Source organism: Lynx canadensis, chromosome C2 (assembly GCF_007474595.2).
Source record: "Lynx canadensis isolate LIC74 chromosome C2, mLynCan4.pri.v2, whole genome shotgun sequence".
Lineage (NCBI taxonomy): Eukaryota > Metazoa > Chordata > Mammalia > Carnivora > Felidae > Lynx > Lynx canadensis.
The window spans coordinates 103,964,733-103,988,873 of NC_044311.2; the positions used below are offsets into that span (position 1 = coordinate 103,964,733).

The following is a 24,141-nucleotide window of genomic DNA, read 5'->3' on the forward strand; positions in this document are numbered from 1 at the left end:
TCCACTCCTGACTCAACCAAAACCAAACCCTCTCCTTTACTTTTGGGGAAAATAATTACCTTTCACTCGACACAGGCTATTTAGGACATTTGGAGACTTCAACTTTGTGTTTGAGGGAAAATGAGCTGTTTTCAGATCAGTGTGTTTTACTGATCATTATTAGATTAATTTTTAAGTAGCATAGAGATGTGGGAGATAACTATACAGGGCCTCCATTATTTAAATCCATTAAAAAGTTCTTTTTTTTTTTTTCAACGTTTATTTATTTTTGGGACAGAGAGAGACAGAGCATGAACGGGGAAGGGGCAGAGAGAGAGGGAGACACAGAATTGGAAACAGGCTCCAGGCTCTGAGCCATCAGCCCAGAGCCTGACGCGGGGCTCGAACTCACGGACCGCGAGATTGTGACCTGGCTGAAGTCGGACGTTTAACCGACTGCGCCACCCAGGCGCCCCTAAAAAGTTCTTTAAAATGTCCTTGTGTTAGCAGTAAATAAGTCCCATATTTCTTTAGCACTGGATCAAATGTTTGTTTTGCTTTTTTTCCTCACAAGTTCAGTGCTTGTGTGCTTCTTGGCAGGTAACTAACAAAAAAAATTAATAAATAAATAATAAGTAAATCTCCTTTTCTTTTTGTTGTTTTGATGAGATGCTCTCGTATACTGATATTTTATTTTATATTCTCTGTAATGTTGTAATTAGGTTTTATTGTAAGACGAGGTTATTCTTTTTTCTGGCAGCACTCGTTACTGTTGCCAGTTTTCGAAGAATGCAAACGAATTTTAATATTAGCTTAAATTACAATTGGGAAAATTAAAATGTTGCCAAAAATGCAAATGATATGTTCCACAACTGAAGGTGAAGGACTTTTGTCATATGTTAGCTTCAATGGACTATATTAGTAGTTCCCTTTTTAGAGTTGGTTTAGAGAATGCTCCTGGTGATTCCTTCTAGAGTGTTATATACCCAGAGACCAACTCATATTGCCCCAACTTGGAATAATGTGTCTAAAGACACAGAAGTTCTGCCAAGAAAGTCAACAAAGCCAGCCAAGTCCTGGGTCATTCCATTCTAGTTAATGCCTCAGTTATGACCAAGTGAGTAAGGCTCTGGAGTCCATTCCTTAGAAGGGCAGTCTGAGGACAGCTAAACTAGAGTAGACATGAGTGCCACCTAATCAAATTGTCTACGAGTATTATTAGTATACTAAGACTGTATATCTTGTACTTTTTGTTCCTTCCCTCCTTAGTTCATTTTTCTCTTTATATCTCTTTCCCTTCTTCTTTTTATCTCTTTTTTATTGTTTTTATTATTTTATTTTTTTTATTTTTTTTATTAGACCCAGGAGTGGTGACAAGTGTTACGTAAGGACTCTGGTGGAATTTAAAACTAAGAGCAAATATCTGTGACTATAATCAGACTAAATTTAAATCTGTAACTGGTCAAGAATTATCTTAAACTCTGAGTCTTTTTCAAATACACTCTTGTTTTTAATTATAAAAATAATATGGAAACAATTCAAGGGGAAAGGGGCTAGGCAGTGTGCTATGAAAGAGAAGCTGTCAATTCCATGTTTAGTTTCACTATCAATTCCTGATTTACTGAGCCAAAGCTTCAGAAGCTTAGTGGAACTGTGGCAGCCACAAAGACCAGGAGAAGATGGAGCCTATCTCACACATCTTCCCTTGGCACCTTCAATTCATATTTCTACCACTTATTACATGTTCAATCCAGGGCAAGCTACTCAACCTTTCTGTCCCTCCTTTTCCTAATCTGTAAAATGGGACTAATCATATTAGTTACCTCACAAAGCTGTTGTAAAGCACCAAGAACAGTGTCTGTGACATAATTAATGCCTAATAATAAATGTTAATTATTGTTAAATTATAGTATTGTTACTATAATATTGTGTTCTGTCACGGAGGTCTTGTATTCAGTTCCTGTATCAGTATTCAGGAAGAATTTAACAAAATTTCTGCACTAATGCTTCCATCATTTAAGGGAATATTTTAAAACATAAGCCTTATATCCTTACATGGGGATGTAATCAGTTTCATGTAAGTATCACTTTGGTAAATCTTTCCAGTTTTTTTCCCTAGTAAAGTTATATATAAAATGATAATAATAACTGACATTTACTAAGTGTTTACCATGTGCCAAGTGCAGTTCTTAACATTTCACATATATTAGCTCACTTAATCCTTTCCACTGCCTTATTAGATGCAGGTACCTTTTACCACAGGGGAGGAAACTGAAATACAGTGAAGTGAGGTTAACTTGGCTTTGCCTAGTAAGTCACAGATGTGATATTTGAACCTACCACCCAGGCTCTTACCTATTCACTTAGTGATAGTACAGCATACTGGTTAAAAGCACAAATTCTGAATCCAGGTTGCTTGAGTATGAATCCTGGCTCTAACACTTACTAGCCATTGGACCCCATGGGCAAGTTTCAACCACTCTGTGCCTCAGTTTCCTCATCTGTAAAATGGAGTTCATTATAAAACATACCTCAAAGACTTATTGAAAGGATTAAATGAATTAACCTATCTTAAGCACTTAGAATGTTGCCAGAAGACTCACTTAATATATATTGACCACTATTTCCATGTGCTCTTATGTATATAGTTGAGATTATACCTTTTATAAAACATAATAGTATATCATGGACATAACTTTAGCTGAGTGGCATGTAGCAGAGATGGGTTGGCCAAGCCCAGCAGGTTGGGGTCAGACCAGGTCTAAGATCTTGGGTGGAGGAATGGCCAGATAGAGTCATGCAAGAGCTAATGGTTACAATATGGGCAAGCATAAGTAAGGACTGTGAGATCTGAGAATACAGACCAATAGCAAGAAACGGAATCTGCCAGTTAGCCATTTTATTTTTTTTTTTCAACGTTTATTTATTTTTGGGACAGAGAGAGACAGAGCATGAACGGGCGAGGGGCAGAGAGAGAGGGAGACACAGAATCGGAAACAGGCTCCAGGCTCTGAGCCATCAGCCCAGAGCCTGACGCGGGGCTCGAACTCCCGGACCACGAGATCGTGACCTGGCTGAAGTCGGACACTTAACCGACTGCGCCACCCAGGCGCCCCAGCCAGTTAGCCATTTTAAAGAAACAAGTGGTTACTGCAGGTAGAAGCACTTTGTCACATTTATTGAAGGATAATATTTTCCTTCATGACTGAAATATTTTTAAATCCATAATAGTAATTTTTAAAAAAACTTTTAAGTGAGGGGCGCCCAGGTGGCTTAGTCAGTTAAATGTCCAACTTCGACTCAGGTCATGATCTCACAGTTCATAAGTTTGAGCCCCACATCGGGCTGTGTTGACAGCTCAGAGCCTGGAGCCAGCTTCAGATTCTGTCTCCCTCTCTCTCTCTGCCCCTCCCCGGCTCATGCTCTGTCTCTCTTGCTCTCAAAAATAAATTAAACGTAAAAATAATTAAAAACCTTTTAAGTGAGTCAGTTGACAGTTGCCGAGTGGAGTAATAACAGTAGTTGAAGATGAGAATTCTTCATGTCCCATAATTTCTGGGGATTTAGAAGATGTGGTTGCAGATTCATATAAATTTCACTTTCTGTATTTTTTTTATTAATTTTGAATCATTCAGTATTTAATGCTGTTTCTTGAAGACAATCCACCTATCATTTTTAGTTTTCTTGTTACTATGGAAAAACAAGCCCATGTTTGACTGCGTGGAAATAAACAGAGACCACGTAAATTAGGACAAAGACTGTTTATGCAGAGCTTGCTATGGCCGGGGAGTTAGCCACCATTGCCTGCATTTGGCAGAGACTTAAAGGCGGGCAGGAGAAGGTAGAAGATACATAGTGGGAGAAAGCAAAGGCTTCAGAAATGTTCAGATATGACTGGAGATTTGGAGGCAGAACTAACTAGAAGCAGGGCCTCCTGGGTGACCGGGTGGGGGAAGATAGTGTGACTTTGTCTGGTTGGTCCTGCATTGGAAGCCAGGGGCTTGGGGAGAAACATTCAGGAAGCTGGCAGCTGCTAACTCTGCCATGGGCTTACTTCACAAGGAGGTTATGGTTTGACTTCCTGGACTAGTTGCTGCAGATTGTGGGTCAGAATTCTCTTTTGTGTGATGATCTGGCCTTTGTCTGTTGTTTATTTGTACTTTCAGTCTCTCAGTGCCATCCATTGAACTGAGGGAAAGTGGCTTCTTTAATGATCAGTCTTATCAGTCTTTATCAGAAGGACTTTTTTCAAGGGTTTTTACCATAATAGAAACAAAGTAAACATTAATAATATTTATTCCTGTTCCCCAGAAATCAGGAAGAGCAGAAAGTGTGAAATCAGTTTTCAACTAAACCTTACATAGGCCCTTTTCTTCAATTATACAGTATTTATTCCTAAACAATTATGTATTATAATGATTTAATATGAGGTATTTAATGCAATGAACAAATGTTCTATCATGCTTTAATGCCCTGTGGATATTGTAATTAAAATTTTGATTAATGACTTAAATTGATTTTTTTCCAAATTATAATTAAATGTTTCTTGCTTTGTTGTTTTAAAAGATAGTTGGCTAAGTACCTCCTTCATTCCTCCAAAATGTCTCCTACTCATTATGTAAATCTTCAGGTTCATTACAAGAATTTAGATAAAGAGATTATATATTTTTTGAAAGGCTTTGGAAGTACTACAGCATGTGTTTCTAATTATTTCAAGCGTTTGATTCATTCACTGAACTGCTTTTTTACATCCTTACCTGCTTTTCAGTGTCTGACTTTCTCAGGGTGCAGTTGTAAAAAAACAAAACAAAACAAAACCTTAAACTTTAAATTTCAGCTCCAAACAATTGGATTTTCTTTTAACGTAAATAAACCATAAGGTGTTGCCTTGGGTAATTCACAGCAAGAAACCTTTCGGGAAGAGTCATTGTGCTAAGGTTGGAATCGTTGCAATAGTCTTGAGCCCTTGGGCTGTCCAGTCACTGTGAGAGCTAAAACCTAAGAGGGAGGAGAGAGGCCTTTATTAATCAGCGGCTGGAATTCCATTTAAATGAACCTGGAGGGACTACAGAATTACTGTATTAGATCCGAGTCTCTTCAAATTGGGAGCCAAGTCCTGCAGAAAATGTACAATAGTAGGCTTTCTCTTTTTTTACTGTTATAGAGGAATCTGTGTCTGGAAGCAAGAGAAGAGGGGTATTTTTCTCATTCCAGAGTAGTGGAGAAGAGTAACTTGCTTTGACCTTCTGCCATTGCTGTGTTTGGATAGAGTATAAGAAGAATGTTAATAAAATTGAGCTTTCTAATATTTCTGACCTGCAGGGATTTATGAATTGTAATAGTTTGGAAATAAAGAGCATTTCTTAAGACTTGTACTCTAGTTGCTGGATAAGGCTATATTATATTGATAGGGTTCTTGGATCCATGAGCAAACAGGTAGAATATATTCTGTGGGCTGGGATACAAGAATACATTTTATGTATATATTAGTCATTAAAATGAGATTCTGCCTGTTATTTGAATAACAGAGAAATTTACAATATTTAAAGATTTTCTGGTAGACAGATCTTTTGTTGAAAAATATTCACATAATTTAAAAAAAATAAGGCACCAAATAAAAAAAAAATCAGCTCTTACATTTACCAGTAACAAATGTAAATACAGGTGGCAATAAGTTGGTCTCCATGAGGCTCCATGCAGGAGTAATAGCTCCAATTACTGTCACAAATGTTTGTAATTGTATCTATTGCTGCCAGACAATAAATGCTTTTTAATATAGTAAGGCCATAAATGTACATGCTGCTGTTGTTTAAACAAAATACAATTTTCAGCAAATTTATCCTTGAAACACCTGCTATAATCAAAAAGAGGTGAATGCTATCAAAATAAACTGCCTAAATTAACTAGACACATACATTTTTAGAGCAGCCTGCATGATTACTCAACTGCCACGTTTGTCTGAGAGAATGAGGGGAAATATTCACTGATGGACTTTTACCGGCAAGCTTTCTTTAAAGGAGACTACAAAAAAACAGAATATTGCTTTGGATTTTTGTGTTATTTTTAAAACATGGTGTTATTTTGTTATAGTTGTTTTCTCCATTTCTTTTTTTTTTTTCTTTTCCTTAAGCTGATAAAACTGGGGGGTTTTTTGTTTTTTTGTTTTTTTTCCTTTTTAGCATATGGGTCACAGACAGATATCAGGGTTGTGGAAAAGAATACTGTGCTTAAAATTATATACGTAAAACTACTGCAAAGGGGTGGAGAAAAACCCAGCCATCCTCAAGCAACTGGAAAAGATTTTTAGCTGCTTCTGTCATGGTCTTGTTGAACATTCAGGATACTCTGTTTAAAGATAGTTGATGATGCTTTCCTTCCTATTTATCCTGAGTGTGATAAATGCTTCAACTGGATCGGGGGAAAGGCTTCATTTATCACAAGTTGAAATAGGAGAACAAGTGTTTTTGCTTTAGAGATTACCATCAGCTCTAACTAAGGAGCATCAACAGTGGTAGCAGATTTTAAGGAAATAAGGAATAAAGACTGCATGTTATGTAAACAATGCAGAGGAAAGTTACTAATGCCTCACAGCAGATATACTTCAAATAGACATTTGTGATTGAGAGCAGTGAATTAATACATATTGATTATAATTAAAATTTCTAGACTGCCTAAATATTTCATTATTGCAAAGTATGATTTAATGTTTCCTTTAAATTACTTAACGTAGAATATAAATTGAAACAGAAACCATTTGTCAAATGGACCTCCCTATGAAATGCAATTTTTAATTGGTTTGATTCATTTTTCCAATCAATGATATTGGAGGAGTTCTCACTATCACTGTTTTATTATTAAATTTCTTAATATTTGGACACATTTTGCTCCCATAGTCTTTATCCCATTACATTTGATTCTGTTTTCCTTATGCCAAGGCAATCTTTTATGTTTCTTGGTTCTTCAGATATGCAGATAGCTCTATTTATTTTTCAGGTTTTTTGTTTTGTTTTTTGAGTATAATAAGGGATCAAAGTTTTGATTAGTAGATTCCTGAAGTTGAGAGCAACTGTCAAGGTTATCTCTTCTGCCTATCCATTGTGGTTACTCGCAATGAAATAATTACATTCTGATGTGGCCTAAGAGTGTTCCTGTATTCTCAGAAGGGCCCCATTCACTCCCACTCTGCCTTGCCAGATCTCTTCTCTGGCTTCTAACTCCTTCTAAAGTCTGGAAACCCTCACTGAGGAGATTTTTATGGCCATATAAAAGGGATGCGGATGGAATAAGCATGAAAAGTAAGTCAGAGTCAACATATGAAAACACTTTAGTAACAGATGGTAGTCAGTAAAGATAATAATCTCTGAGCACACATTAGAAAGGCAGTTATTTAACTAACAAGGTATTTTATTTAGAGATTATAGATCTCCAGTTTCAGTTCAATTACAGACAGGTGTGAGAATACTAGTGACTGTTATGATAGCCTTTACTTACCCTCTATTTTTCTCTACAACAGGAGGAATATCTGGAAAGCAGGAACTTTCCTGAGGGAACACGTATTTCCAGCAATAGTGGAAAAATAGTCTACTCCCTGCAACAAATATACACATACGACATACCATACATACATACTCCCCTCCTCTTAAGTCGTATGTTTAGTTCTTTGAACACTTAAAAGAAAATTCATGTTTTCATATTAAAAGGGTATACCACAGAAAACTAAGCTGCTGGCAATTAAAAAAACATGTCACATTTAAAAATTCAGGAAAGCTACATTTTGTAATTATCTCACAACTTGATGGGCATTTTTCATTAAGAAAGTAATTCAGTCTCAGGGCACCTGGGTGGCTCAGGCGGTTAAGCATCCAGCGTTGGCTCAGGTCATGATCTCACAGTTGGAGAGTTCAAGCCCTGCATCGGGCTGTCAGTGCAGAGCCGGCTTTGATCCTCTGTCTGCTTCTCTCTCTGCCCCTCCCCAGCTCGTGTTCGCTTGCTCTCTCTCTGTCTCTCTCAAAAATAAACATTTTTTTAAAATTTAAACAAGGTAATTCAATCTCATGAAAAAAATACTTAATGGACAATCTCACGCTTTCCCTCTCTCTCACACACACACAAATATGTGCACAAATGTGAGCTGTGGTGAAGCTGAAAAATTAATAATTAGAACAAGAAATAGAGACTGCAAACTTGCTTGTGCAAAGTGACAAAAGAGAATTTAGTTAATGCTCTGTTGTTAGGGAAGGGAGTGTTCTGGGTGGAGGATGGAGATCCACTGGTCACATTCCTGCTTTGAAAGCATGATGAGTTACCAGCCCACCCCAGCAACATTTACTACAGTGAACTTAGGCATATGCAGCCACCACTGTCAAGACTTTTTCACATCACGTGACTCCCTGCCATCACATTCCCAAAGAATTTGGTCATTGGCCACGGATGGGCTATTAAACATGCCACAGGAACATCATTACTCCACATTGAAATCTTGAGACCAATCACTTTTGGACTGCCACTCAGACTTGGCCCTACCTCTCTCTACCTCTGCAGCTACAGTTATAACATCAGTAACCGAGTCTCTCTCCCTGTGGTGGAGACAGAGGTAAAATGTCCAGATCCCCTTATAAGCAGGGACTTGCTGCCCAACCACAGAGAGTGTGGTCAGCAGTCATCCTCTAGCTGTCCACTCCTTTGATGGCAGAGAGCTGCCTAGCCCAGGTCACGCCTTTCCAGAGTATCCCACACCTGGGCTTCTGTGAATTGTTTATAATATTACACATAATACTGCTTTGAAAATTCTTGTACGATGTCATTTGGTAAACATATGTACACATTTCCAGTAGAAATTTCACTACGAGTGGAATTGCTAGGTCACAGTGTATGTACATGCCAAATAAGGTTTGAAAGTGGTTATTACAAATTTGTATTCCTCCCAGCAGTGTGTGAGAGTTCCAGTTGCTCCACATCTTTATCAGAATTCACTACAGAGTTTATTTTATTTTATTTTTGTCATAGTAGATACGTTGTGGGCTCATTGTCATTTTAATTTGCATTTCCCTGATGACTACCAAAGTTGAGCCCTTTCCATATGTTTTTTTGGCATTTGGATATCCACTTTTGTCTTTTGCTATTGGGTTATCTGCTTTTTGATTTATGGAAATTATTTTTATACTCTGGATATGAATCCTTTGTCAGACATAATGTATTGCAAATATGTGCTCTTTAGCTTTCCTTTTCACTCTTACTGGTGTATGATGATAAACAGTGGCCTAATTTGAATATACTCAAAATGATCTTTTTTTGGAAGAAGGGAGTGTGGCTAATACTTATGTTCTATTTAAGAATCTTTGCTTACCCCAGTGCTATGAAGGTATTCTGTGTTTTCTTTTTGAAGCTTTATTGTCTTACATTTTGCATTGAGATCTGCAATTCACCTAGCATTGATTCTTATGTATGGTGTGAGGCAGAACTCAAGATGTATTTGTTTCTCATATATATATATATATATATATATATATATATATATATATATATATATATACAGCTGACCCAGTGCACTGCTTTGTCATAAAAAGTGAGCATGTATGTGTAGGTCTGTATTTGGACACTGTTTTATGTGTTGTTCTTTCATACTACTGAAAATAGTGTCTTTTAGATTTTATTTTCTGTCTGTTGCTGGTATATAAACATAGAATTCTGTGTGTGTGTGTGTGTATACATCTCCAGCAAACATGCTAAAATCACTTATTCATTCTAACAATAGTCCTATAGGCTGTTTTGCATTTTCAGTGTATATAATTATATCATCTACAATTAACATCAATCTTCTTTCTTTTTTTTTTTTTAACGTTTGTTTTTGAGACATAGAGAGACAGAGCATGAACGGGGAAGGGTCAGAGAGAGAGAGGGAGCCACAGAATCTGAAACAGGCTCCACGTTCTGAGCTGTCAGCACAGAGCCCGACGCGGGGCTTGAACTCACAAACCGCAAGTTCATGACCTGAGCCGAAGTCGGACGCTTAACCGACTGAGCCACCCAGGTGCCCCTCTTATTTCTTTCTTTACAGGCCTTATCCCTTTTATTTCTTTTATCTTGTCTGATATAATATTAGATATAAGTGCTATTAGCAGAGAGAAAGCTTTCAAAATTTACATTTGACCATTAAGTATGATGTTAACTTTGACTTTTATAACTATCCTTTACTGGGTTGAGGAGCTTCCCTTTTGTTCCTAGTTTGCTGAGAGTTATTATTATGTATGGATGGTCAATTTTTTCAAATGATTTTTTTCAAATGATTTTTTTCTTCATTTATGAAGATGATCATAGGATTTATTTCTTTTTTTCCTCTTTTGTTATGGTGGATTATACTGATTGAGTTTTGAGTATTAAACTAACCTTGCATTTTGGATTAAATGCAAATTAATCATGATGTATTATCCTTTTTATATATTACTGGATTTGATTTGCTGGCATTTTGTTGAGAATTTTTATATCTATGTTTACAAAAGATACTGATCTGTAATTTTTCATCTGTTTTAGGTGTCTTTGTCAGGTTTTAGTGTCATGCTATGCAGGCCTCATAAAACAAGTTGGCAGTTGCTTTCCTTTTTTTTTTTTTTTTCCCCTGTTCTCTGGTATTTGTATAAAGTTGTTGCTATTCTTAAATGTCTGAGAAAAATCACTGATGAAGCTGTCTGGGTCTGGGTATTTCTTTGTGAGAAAGTTTTCAGTTGCATATGTTTACCCTAAAACCATTTTAAACTCATTTTTTCACTATACAGTTGATATATAAATACATTCTTGGGAATATTCAAATATTACAGATAAAACTAAAGTCTCCTTTAACCATTACCCCCTTAAAATTTTTAGTTCTACTTTACTGCGTTTCCTCAGGGAAATGATAAGGACTGATATAGTGTCTTTGCAAGATTTGCCTGTGAGCTACTTTAAAGTAGCTCCGTCTCAATTTCCTCATCTTACTAGAGTTTTTAAGAGAGTTACATGTGATGATGTAGTGCCTGACACATACTAGACATTATTTGAATGTTAACCTTGAAGCTATTATTAGACGTAAAAAAGATCTCAGACTGGATATGACTATTGGGGAACTACTACTCTATCCCCAAGGAAGGAAATAGAAAAAGGCTTCTAAGTAGCCAAAATAGAAATCACATAAAACTATGTATTTTATTTATAGGAGAGTCTGATAAATCTTTCTTTGGAACTTACATATAGTTTGTTTCAGAGATTATTCTAACAAGGTTGGTTAAACAGATTGTTCATCCACAGCAGATTAGAAGCAGGAAATCTCCTGTAGCATCCATGCTGTAGCAAAACAACCAAGCTAAGAAACATTAATTTTTATGTGCAGACTTGAATTGAAAGTTGTCAGTTGCTTGTGCTCCTTATTGAAATTGGGTGACAAAGCAAGGAAATGAAAGAAGTAGCTCAGTGTAATGGAAAATCTGTAAGTGAGAGAAAGGACATTTGGTTTCCTATTCATTTTGTAATTGACATGGTAAAAATCATACAACATCAATTTGTTACCCAATCTGTGAAATGGAGGTACAGGATTTCTTCCCCAGAGTGATCTCGAAAATCCACAGAGAAAATGAATTCAGAGTTGAAACAGAGGCCTAATGAGAAAAATGCGGTGAGGCATCTTAAATGGAGGGAGCCCAAAGTGTCTGTGCATATATGCAAAAGCCCATAGAAACCCTCGTAACTATTTTTATATTTACTAGAACAAAAGTGAAAAACAGAACATTCCATTAGTAATTATTCATAACAGAATTGGGGAAGAACCAGTGAGAATAGAGGGAAAAGGTAGGGTAGATTGCAGAAGTAACGTTTTTGTGATGGAGAGCGATTCAGAATACATGAGAATCCTGACACCCCGCTCCTGCTCTTGGGGGCCGCAGCCATGGTGCCACTAGAGCCGGGACCTTGAGCCTCAGCTGTGCTGGAGCAAGGACTTCTGAGCCCAGGAAAAGACATCAAAGGTGCCTTCCTCAGCTTTTTTGTGTCAAGAGTCCTTTGGCACTCTGCCTCTCCACACATAAAGAAGTTCAAACTTGGGGAAGAAACTGAGTTTGACATTTCACAAGTTGTAAATTAGTGAAATGTATACACAGATAAAAGTTGCATTTGCCATCCCTAGCTGGTGGTTCAGTCTCTATCTCAGCAGCCATTTCAGAGAGGAGCTTTACGCATTGAGTTGGAGACCCAGACAAAGAAACAAAGAGTCTGGGTATATGCAAAGGAAATCATTCAGGTGCTGTTGAAGTAAAACCCAGAGATCTATATAGTCTTGCCAGTCACCTTCGTGGCTGCAACCAAATCTACATTTTGATTTTATGGTATCCTGTGATTCGCCATCTGCAAGGATGTCATCGTAATTCTCCAGGCTTTGAAAAAGGGAGATGCGTAATTTGTCACTAAAGAATTTGTAGTGGGGAGGAGGTTATGGTTACCACAGTACCTTTGTGTCTCCCTCATAAGTGACAGAAGTATACGAGATTTTATGTGAAGGGATTTTAAAAAATAGAAAGTCTAAAGAAATTATATGTTGCAGCATTATTAGTTTTCTCATTTCCTCAGAGAGGGTAAATGTGCTGGATTAGTGAAAAGCTCAACTTCAATAGAAAGGAGAAACGAGCTTAATAACACACTTAGAGCGCTTCGGAACCGGTGACCAGTAAACTCCAGCAGCCCAGGTGGTCCCACTTGATATATAACAAAAAGAACTACTGGTTTGCCTTAGGTACTCTTCTGTAGTTCATTTTATCACAAAGAAAAGCAGTATATCATGATGAAATTTGAAGTGGGGTTCGTGAGCACATGGCTAAGAATTCTTGAGACGTTTTTGTTGCAAAAAGGTGATTTTATAGCACGGGAACTGGACCCATGGGCAGAAAACTGCACCGGGATTGTGAGGAGTGACTGAATACATACTTTTAAGTTTGTGGAGGGAGGGGGATAGAGATAACAACATACTTTTCTGAGGAATCTCTATATGCTGAAAGCAGGGCTTTACAGGACCCTGGAGATGCAGCTATGGTAAGATAAGGTTGCTTTTAGTTTTTAATGAAATGTAAACACTAAGGCATTAAGGCAGCCATAAACTCCTTGAGGAATGTTACACGCCGCATGTCTCTGGTATCTATCTGGGATGCAAGCTGTAGGAGATTTAATTTAAACTACATTTTTCTTGCCTTTGTTTCCCTCATCACATGGTATGTGGAAATTCACTGGTTTGGGAGTGCTTTCCATTTTCCAGACATGAAACTTTGGAAAGGTTATTTAACTTACCTGATTCTTGGTTTTCCTCCTATACAAATGTATATATAGTCAGTTTTTCTGTATCAAATGACAGTGTATCAAACCAAATGACAGTGGTTTACGGTAATAATAATAATACATTTACGCTCACTCAAGATGCACGTCTGCTCACGTGTGGCTCAGCTGTGGGTCTACTCCTGCTGTGTTCCGTGTTTCTTATTCCCAGACCCAGGCTGGAAAGCATAACCCCTCTGTGGGGTGTGTCTATTATCATGGCTGAAAGAAAGGGTAAGAGAGCTGATGGATGCCTCTTACAGCATCTGCACAGTCCTGGCATAGGCCATGTCCACCACTGTTGCACTGGCCAATGAGAATCACACGGCTAAGGTCAGCATCAGTGGAGCAGGGTGGTATACAACCAGCCAGCAAATCACAGAACGCTCTTACAGGGAAGCAGAGAAGTGAAAAAGAAGGGATGAGAAATCTACTCAGCACTCCAAACCTGTGTGAGTCTCAAATAAGGAAAGGCATATACCAGTGCACTGTGACCTAATGGATGCACTACCAGTGTAAGAATTGCTATCATTTTGAACGGTTTCTTTTACTGTTTTATTTTGAGGATCAAGTCCTTACATACCATTTAAAACCCATCAGGTCTTCATTCTTACCACAAGCCTTTGTAAACTTTCTAACCATCACAGTTGTAGTTTTTTTAAAGCTACATATTTGTCTTTTTATATTTGTGATTTTAAAATGTTACAAGTATAATCACTTATATTTTCTGCTATCTTAAACCCCTTTCAAGACCTTCTTGGATATCCAGGAGGTTTTTGACTTTATTTTTCCCCGATGATTAAAAATTGTCTTGTAGGAAATTTGGAAAACTTTGGAAGGATAAAGAAAAAATCATAAACATCAATGTTCATATTCCTGGCCTAACACACACACATACAAATATGCACAAATATTAATTTTTACTAAATTGGACACCTAACAGTGTATTCTGTGGGGAATGTTTTTCCACTTTACTATATGTAGCTAGCATGCATTTTTGCTGAGTAAATTTTTTTGAAAGCATGAACTTAACATTTCGGTATACAATACATATATAATTACGAAGCCCAATAATATATCAAACATTCATGAACCCACTACTCAGTTTGAGCACTAGACTGTTACAACGCCCTTGAAGCACCTGTGTTCCTCTGCTGCTGCCCTTTCCCTCCCATGGGTAACCACTGTCCTCAAGCTTGTGTCTTGTGTATTGTCATTAGCTGCTGCTTCCTCTAACTCTTCCTCTTCTTCTTCCTCTTCCTTTTTTCAGTGTTTTCACGTAAGTGTACATCTGCACACAGTGTATCACTGAACTTTGCTTCATGTTGAGCTTTATAAAAATGGTATCATATGGCATGATTTTTCCTTTACAAAAATTACAAAATTAAATTGTCTTCTGCTGGCAAATATGTAGAAAGTTAAATATTTAGGGAGCTGTTTTACAAAGAACTTACATATCCATCTTTGTGTGCATCCCCAGTTATTTCTTTGAGAATAATTTCTAGAGGTGAAGTTGCTGGGTTAAAAGGTTAGAACATTTGTAAGGCTTTTTTTATGACTGAACATCAGGAAATGTGTCCATCTAGATTTTAATAAAACAAACATTCACATTGTGTGGCAGATAATGATAAATCATTACTAGCTTCCCACTTTAAAAGGCAGTAAGAATACACAAATGCCCCAGTGACTTATCATATTAAAAAGTCCATTTTGACTCCCCGAAATCTACACTATTCTTATCACACTGTGATATTACCATTCTCTTAGTTCCTAAGGCTGGAAACCTTTAAGACACCTTCTGGCTACTACCCCACCCCCACTTTAGCCACCGCACACTTGCCCTGAGTCCTCAATTCCTGCTAGTTCTGTCTCTACCACGTCCCTTGAATTCATCCCTCCCCTTTCATTCTTACAGGCACTGCTTTACCGCAAACCTTGCTAACCTGTCACGTGGACCATTACATGGCCTCTTAACTGGTTGCCTTCTTGCCTTCAGTCTCTTGCCTGTCTAATCAGTCCTTCCCTCTGTTATTTTTTTTCTCAAAACACAAACCTGTCTTTAAAACTGAGACCAAAAATCTTTAATATAACTCTTCATTATCCACATAATAAAACCCACACTCCTCAGTTAAAGCCCTCGATCTAACTTAACCTACTATCCAGCTTTGCTTCCTCATGATTCATCCTCCCCACCCCACACCACCCCACCCCAAGAACTTTGTGTTTTATACTCTAGCCAGTCTGGGCTACTTATTCCCTATTTATTTTCCTGTTTTTTCTTGTTACTCCCTCAACTTAAAATACCCTTTCTCTCCCACCCCTTTCCAGCCTTTTGAAATGCTACCCATGCTTCAAGGTTCCACTGAAATGCCAGCTCCTCCATGGAGTTAACATCAGTGTAAATCATCGTAGTTCTCCATACATGACCAGGCATGTTTGTTTCTCTCGAAATACTTTGTCAGAACAGGACATTTGCTGGGTAAAAAAAGAATGCTGAGTAGAAAAAGCAGAACACAAACTATATGAAACACATCAATTATAAATAATATTATATATGTAAGTATATGTAGGTAGATAATGTGTTTATACATATACATACGTGTCTACCAGGACTGTAGGAATACTTAAGCTTGGTGTTTATTAAGCTTACGAATTTTTTTTTGGAATCAGGCAGGATGAGTCCTTTTTAAGAAAAATTACTAATATAATTTTAACTTCTTAGGTTCATTTTCTTTCATAAGGATGCTTGCTTGGGCTTAAACAGGTTTCCATTTTTGAGGCTGAACCATCTTTGGTCCAGTGCAGCAGGCCAGGCAGTGTCGTCTCCTCCCTGTTCCACTGTTGACTGGCTGAGTCGGAGAGGCCTGTTTCCTTGCCAAATCTGTCTAGTCATAGTCACGGGTGATGAACAGTCCCCTCAACTGTAAAATGAAAACGTTGCACCAGATGACTGTTAAATGGATGAGTAGATGATCTTTAAGGTCCTTTCCGGCTCTCATAGTCTGAGATATTTTTTGCTCATGAGATAGAAAAATGCTTAAGGACAAAAGAAAGTGCTGATTTGTTCTCCACTGTAGCACCCTCACTGGTGTCAAGTAGCCAGTTGCTCCTTTGATTAACTCTGAGCTGCCAAAATGTGTTGTGTGGGAATGAATGCATTTGGCTTCTGATCCAGGTGCACCACTACCTGTGGGGCCTTGGGTGTGCCCCCTTCTGTCACTGGGCCTGTTAGTGTTTATCTGTGAAATGATGAAGGTGACACTAGATGCTCTTTGAGGTTTTCTAATATTTTGTAATTTTATGATAGGTATGTGTGAAGTATCCAAAGGTTGTTTTACCCTATAGTCACTAGCCCATGTTTCAAAGTTAAGGAATCAGTAGAACAGGACAATTCACAATATAATTTTCTCTTCACAAAATAGTGTAGATAGCAAAGTGGAGTATCAGGGTATGCAAACAGATATGTGTAATTGAGGAATCTCCTGGTTCCATCACTTCAGCTTATACCATAGTATTTTTTCTCATCATGGGTGTTTCTCCAGTCTTAAAATTATTACCTTTAGTAATGTAAACAAAAAAATTTTAAAGATATCTTGTAATTAAAATACTGGCATAGATTTTAACACACTAATTTGGGTCAGCCTAGTAGTACTCCGATCTATCTCAAAATATATGAACTCTAATAATCATTATAGATTTCCTTTTTTAAGAAGGAAAAGTCTTCCTGAAGAGGGCCCCCGCTTAATTTTCAGGGGACAAACTAATCCTTGATATATGATACTTGATTCCAGAGTTGCCTCTGGCAGTTGTTACTATTTAAACAAGTATTTCTTTTCTAGTAATTAGATTTTTTTTTTTTCATTTTGATGGGTAGTCATAAATATTAACCACCAGCAGTGCAGGAATAATTTATATTCAAATTGTCAGACATCACTCTGTGAACACACAAAATAATTTACATTTATTTAGAGCCTTTTATCCTAAAGTGCTCTACACATATTCCTTTATAATCAGATTGCAAGCTATATATAGGACACTGCTACCTGAAATAGGGCAACAACCAAAGTAATTAAAATAAAGGATATGATGACAAAAAAAGTAGAGGAAAGAAGGAAATATATATTTTACTTGTTTTTATATGCTTTTGTGCCCATAGGATTGGAGAATTCATGTTGACCAAATGCACCAACATAAAAGTGGAATTGAATCTGCTCTAAAGGAGACCAAGGTATGTGAATTACTTCAGGTGAATCAATCAATGTACTTTAATCATCTGTTGAACACTTACTAAAGGAAAACGTGAAAGGAAAAAAAGACAATCCTTGCCTTAGAGGATCTTACATATTGTACCATATTACATTTCAACAGCCCTAACACTTAAACTAACTAAAGAAAGAAAGGTAACTTTATTCAAAAGAAATATAATATATACTATATTACACATTAGAGATATATCTACTATATATATATACACACACATATATATATATACACACTATATGTATATACACATACACACACACACACACATATATATATTTCATCATTTCAACATTTCATCATTCTTTCCTCTCTGGATCCCAAAGGATAACAGAATGCCAGCCCAGCAATGCTTAGAACCTCCAACTTCCATAGGCTTGCGGCTGCTCTGGCCAGAAATAAGGACTTTTTGGAGGATGTCACAAAGAAGCAAAGTTGGAATGAGAAGTTATGGGTCCCAGGCTAGAACTATAAATTTAAGGACCTTCCTCCAACTGGAACATTCTAGTCGTCTTTGAGCTGTGCTACAAGAAAGTCATGCTATTCCATTACCTACTTTGTGAACTATAAAGCAGATTCCACTCACGTACAATATAGATATGCATAAGGACTAATGAATTGACTAACACTACCAGGTGCCTTTTTATTTTAACATTCTGCCATGTGTGACTAAAATATTTCTCATTACAGACTTCTTTTGCTATTGAAAATTACAAGCTATCTTTTTCACAAGTGGTTGAGAATTTGTGGGATGGATTGAAGGAGATTTAGCCCGTCTCATACTGTTTTTGAAAAATATATTTGTGAATTTTTTTATCTACTAAAATCCTATGGAATTTCTAGGGATTTTTGGATAAACTTCATAATGAAATTAGCAGGACTCTGGAAAAGATCGGCAGCCGAGAAAAGTACATCAACAATCAGCTTGAGCACTTGGTTCAAGAATATCGTGCAGCTCAAGCCCAACTGAGTGAGGTAACTTAGGAATGATAGATCCCCAGGGATTTATTTCAGTTGGTGACCCCAATTCCCAAACTTGATACAGCACTTTTCATTTGAGAATCGTGAAATGCTTTTCACAAATAGCAACACATGGATTCTCTGCCTACTTTAGGAAGCCACGTGAGGCAATAGAACTTGTCATCTTCATGTTACATGAAATAGAAATTATCTCCTAGAAGTCTTTAAATGCGTTTCTTCATTTGATTTAAATAAATGAAGGCATGTATTGTTGGGGAACATTACTTAGAACAGGAACAGAGTGTCAGGACACCTGGTTTTGTTTCTAAGTCTGCCGTTAATTTACCGTATGAGTAGGAGGAAAAAGAATAGTATGCATTTACATGTGTCAGAGGGAAAAGACATCCTTGCCTTAATGGCTTACAGCCACATAATAAGGAATATGAAAGCAACACACGTTCAAAGACAAGCAGTTTAATTAATTTAATGAGCAAATTTTTTAATCCTTTCAAGGTTTTAGAATTTCCACCAAAAAAATAAAATAAAACCTTCATCCTTTGAAAGCAGCAGTCCTTTGTACCCCAGTTGGGATCTCAAGGCTTTCCTTGGGAGTGATGCCCCTCTTTTCTGTTGTTGAAGGGAGACTAGTAAGAACACCTGCAAATGTCAGTTGAAGACATTTTTTTTTATTTCAGCAAAAAGGGGTAGAAGAAGGAAAAAAATGGAAATAAACTTGAGATAACTTCTGTACTTTCAGAAGTTCTCAAAGACCAAACAAAATAATCTTCACTTTTTTATTACGTTATTTATTTAACAAATGATTCCCTGATATACACAACTACCCATGGATGTTTTTACTTCCAAAATGCTGTAAAAGTCTCTGGTTAAAACCACTGTGTATCTGTCAAGCATTGATATTAAATAATTGTTAGATTAGTTCCCAAGAACATATTCCATACTGTCATACCATTTGTTAATCCTTATTAATAGCTCATCCTGATGCTCTATTATGATTGATTTTTTAGAACTGGTTTTCTCTGCATAGCATGCAAATTAGATCGACCAAGAGCTACTCTCCTAAACTGTTTGGGAATAGCCGAGGACAGTTTTTATTGTGCACCATGCCCATGTGAGTTACACCATCAGTATGTGAAGGTTAAGGTCATTCATCATTTTATAGTACTTTAGTTTAAGTACATGGTGCCTATTAGCGCTATAAAATAGCTACAGTTAAATGTCACTTTCACAAATGTATTCACAAATGGGGGGGTGTCATAAAATGATATGCAGAAATTGCAAACACAAAGAGGTCATATTTAAGTAATCTGCTTCTGTCTTGAATTTGTCATTAAACAAAATGTTTTCTCCCTTAGGCAAGGGAGCGATACCAGCAGGGTAATGGCGGAGTAACGGAGAGGACCAGGCTCCTGTCTGAGGTACACACTGTGCCCTTGCCCTTTTCCCACCGTCAGCCGAGCCCTGGCTGTTCAGAGCCATTGGTAGTTTAATACTGCTACAACCGTGCGTTATTTGAGTAACTGCTTCCTGTGGCTTTAAGTCCTTTTCTTTAGGAGAAAATCCCTAGTTTTCTTATCAGTGAATCCAGTGATGTATTTATGTACTACTTATTTCCATAAAATGCCTGAAGTTGTTTTATTCACTTGAACATAGGACGTGCTGATAATATTAGCACATTTATAACCCTCCTTAATCTTTTTAAAAACATAACATTTATAATTAATATATAGAAGCGTAGGTAAAGCACTGGCTTAAATGGCTTATAACAAGTTTTAATGTTAGTCTGTAAGATAATAAGATTTGTTTTTAGTGATCGCTCCTGATGTGTGTGACCCTGAGTATTTCTCTACCCACAAACTAGAAGTGGCTTGTAACCTTTTCCTTCTGGGAACTTCTGAAACATTTGCATATATTATTGTATTTATTTTCATTATCTTGCAAGAGAGTAAGATCTAATATATATTCCAATTTTTTTAATGAAGAGCTGAGAGGAAAAAAAAATCTTACAAGATCAGTAACCAGTGTACAAGATTATCTTTGGTTACAGTTCAGTGTAATTGTCATGGGCTTTTTCTATATAATAGAATTAAGCTCCTTTTATAGGGATTATTTGAGGCATAAATAGTTATTTTAAAATACTAAAAATATAACTTTAGAAATATTTAGACTCTAATCCTGTGGTGCCTCTAGGCAAATAAAACGTTATGTAGAAGTAAAGTGCTCACTTAATGTTAGGTAAATTAACACTTGAAGGGAGTCCAGGGAACCATTTAGTTCTTTTGCAGGAGGTAGTTATCCCCAGTTGTAACGTTGCAGGTGCCTAAAAAAAATTAATTTGCTTTACTTGAATGAGCACTTGATTCCCAAGGAAGTTTTTACTCACCAGTATGATAAAAATAAAGCCTACTAAGTTACAATAAGTATGGCTTAGTTCTAGTCATTTAAAATTTTTTTGATTTTTTAAACATAACGTACTAGATTAGAATTTTGCTAATAGAAGTTACAGTAGTATAATTTTGAGTATGACGTAGAGTACAGATAAGAGCCAATATGACAGCACGATGTGCCTCTTGGAGTTCTTGGTTTGGATAGAGCAGTTAGCATATTTTTATATGCAGCCATATGTTATAAACATTATTTTTAGTGTCCTGTACAGGAAAAAGTGGCATCTTTTCTTATAAGACTATAATATTAAGATACCTAGTAAACCTCGGAAATCCAAAATCTTCTCTGGATGTGTATACTATTTTAATTAGTAACTGATTATTAAAGACTGGCATGGTAGATGCAAGGGGATAACGGCAAGCTTTACATGCCATTAATGACAACCGAACCATTTGCATTGTCACATGACAATCTGAGACAGTCATTTGGTGAAGTTAATTTTAGAAGCACTCTCAGAAGATAAAAAGCCTAGTGTGTCTGCATACTTTATCTTATTATTCTAATTATGTCCAGAAGAGTCCTAAGATCTTTATATCCCTTTACAGATGTATTATATCCAAATGTTCTTAATACATCATTCAGTAATTTTGGAGATTTTACTAAAATTCAGAGCTCATGAAGACTTTTTTTTTTTTTTTTTTCAATTAAAGGTTACAGAAGAACTAGAAAAGGTAAAGCAGGAAATGGAAGAAAAAGGCAGCAGCATGACTGACGGCGGTGAGTGCACACTCATCCTAAGGGGAAAATGAGCAAGACGAGAATATGTCTTCAAGAAATCTGTTTAACAAAATGGTATTAGAAAATAGGGAATCTGCTTTTTAAAGTGAATTTGAGGAGAGGTAAGTACATGGTACAGAGATGGCATCTGATAATCAGTTTTTCCTTATAAATCAGCTGAAAAGAGTCATTTTTTTTTTTACTCTCATTTAAGATTTTTTGATTCAAACTGCACTGATTCAGAGATAGAGTGGGAAATATTTAGTATATACTTTGTTATTCCAGTTTTTAGAAAATAATATTTTCTGTTTTCATCAAATGAGCTTCATTATTCCATTTTATGTACAAAAGAGCACTAAGTGCGTGCCCACACGGCCTGGAGGCAGGGACGGGACGACCTTTGTTTTTCTTCCTCTCCCCCTGGTAGACCTGACTGGGCAGGGGTCAAATAGAGAAGAATTAATAATCCTCTACTAATCATGCTCCATCATGAGCTAGTGACTTTGACATGGCCCTGGGTGATTGCCTAAGGCCCTTCTGTGCTCTAGAAAGATTTTCTAGAGCTCTAATTGTATATACTGAGGGATCCTTTAAAAGGGGATGTATGAAGATTTTGCTATGTTTGAATGAGCCCATTATCTGTGTCTCACAGGTAATTCTTTCTTTTTTCTCCAGTTGTATCTGTTTTCCTTCAGACAAATATTCTAGCCCATAAAAAATATTAAAAGACATCCTCAAATACCCTTTTAACAACTCCTCCCCTAGAAAAGAAAGGAAATTCAGCCGTAGCACATCAAATGCTGCATCATTTCCCTTCCTGAAAATCTCAGGTGTTTAAAATACCACCGCAAAACTGTGTGAATGCCAGTACATTGTCGGCTGTGTTTTTAACCCCATTTTTGTCTTCAGACAAAGTGAGGAAAATGTCATACAATTCTGTAATACACTGATACTCCAAATATACATTTTTATTGCATGTTATTTTCATTCTGCAGCTCCCTTGGTGAAGATTAAACAGAGTTTAACAAAGCTGAAGCAAGAAACTGTTCAGATGGACATCAGAATCGGTGTTGTAGAACACACATTACTCCAATCAAAACTGAAAGAGAAATCTAACATGACTAGGGACATGCATGCGACAGTCATTCCAGAATCTGCAGTAGGCTCTTATTAAAATATACTGTTTTTCATGCTTCTTAGTTGTTTTTTTATATCAAAGTATATTTCACGTTGCATAGATTTTCAAAACACAATTAAAGCACGTTCAGTGGGTGTTTTTTTACATATATACACATACCTATTGTATCGTGATAATGGATGGTTAAAGCCTTTAAATTGAACATAATAAGGTGATTAAAAATTCTCACTTTGAAAGAAACTTTCACTAATCAATACGTATGTTAAAGCCCCCACCTGGTGGCATGTTTTTCTTACTGTTCCTTATGTAAGCCAATGTCCATGACCCATGCCTTCTGTAGTGCGGCGGCTGCTGACACCACATGGACCTTTGACACGAGCCTGGCACCTTCAGTTTGGTCCACCTCTGCAGTGACCACAGTTGCCTCTGTGCCCAGTGGCAGCTAGTGATGGCTGGGGATTCTTTTTTAAGAACCCGGACTACCCTTGCCTCAGCTTTATGGTTACCTAAAATCACATTTCTTTTAAAAAGCATATGAAAAAAGTTCAGTGTTCTTATTAACATTTGAAGCTTATTATCTATCATGAGTATGTCATGACTAAAATGATTTTGTATCTTCTCTGATCTAAGGTCACCTAATAAACATTTCAGGCATGTTTGACTCTAGTGACAAAAAAAGTATATACGTGTCTCAGTTCTAGTTTTTTCTGTGGTATCGGCTGTACTAAAGAATCATTTATAGCAGAATGGCAGACAGCAAGACACGTGAAGATCAGCCTCCCAGTGTCAGTGATTTTTCCTTACACATCTTACTGAGCAAAATTCTACTCTGGGACTGCTAAATTGCTAAAATAAGCAATACTAGCATGACCAGACTTAACATCTGGGGGAAACTGGTGAGGAGAGCACAAACCAGAAGATAGCCTGCATTTATGTTTTAAAAAGAAGAAAAGAAAATCTGGTGAATTTTGATAAGAGTACTATGTTTGTATAGGACAACAAAAATAATAAAATCCCCTTTTCAATTTTTATCGTAATATTTTATCTCCCCAATTTTTTGTCTTAGTCTTTATAGGTAACACACACACACGCGCAAATATTTTTCTTCATACTCTTCTTGAGTTTAAGTTTAGTTAAAAGAAAAGGAGTATGTATAAACTTTTCTATGACCCAAGAGGGTGATAATCAATACAATGACAAAGAAGTCAGTTCATTTAGTTTGGGATAATAGTTTGAAAAACTCCAAAATTTTCCTTCCCTTATTTTATGGTTATTGAGTGGGGCCTAGAAGAAAGAGG

At 36.8% G+C, this 24,141-nt stretch overlaps 1 protein-coding gene across 1 annotated transcript in view; it reads left to right on the top strand.

Annotated features, from left to right (window-relative positions):
* Positions 1-23,524, top strand: part of IFT57 (intraflagellar transport 57) — a 54,022-nt gene extending 30,498 nt beyond the window's left edge. The window contains exons 7-11 of the mRNA XM_030328974.1: positions 17,462-17,533; positions 18,409-18,540; positions 19,899-19,961; positions 21,639-21,705; positions 22,701-23,524. Coding sequence (XP_030184834.1) covers positions 17,462-17,533; positions 18,409-18,540; positions 19,899-19,961; positions 21,639-21,705; positions 22,701-22,879 — 513 coding nt within the window. The 3' untranslated portion in view covers positions 22,880-23,524. The remainder of the gene's footprint in view (positions 1-17,461; positions 17,534-18,408; positions 18,541-19,898; positions 19,962-21,638; positions 21,706-22,700) is intronic.
* Positions 23,525-24,141: the final 617 nt, after the last annotated feature.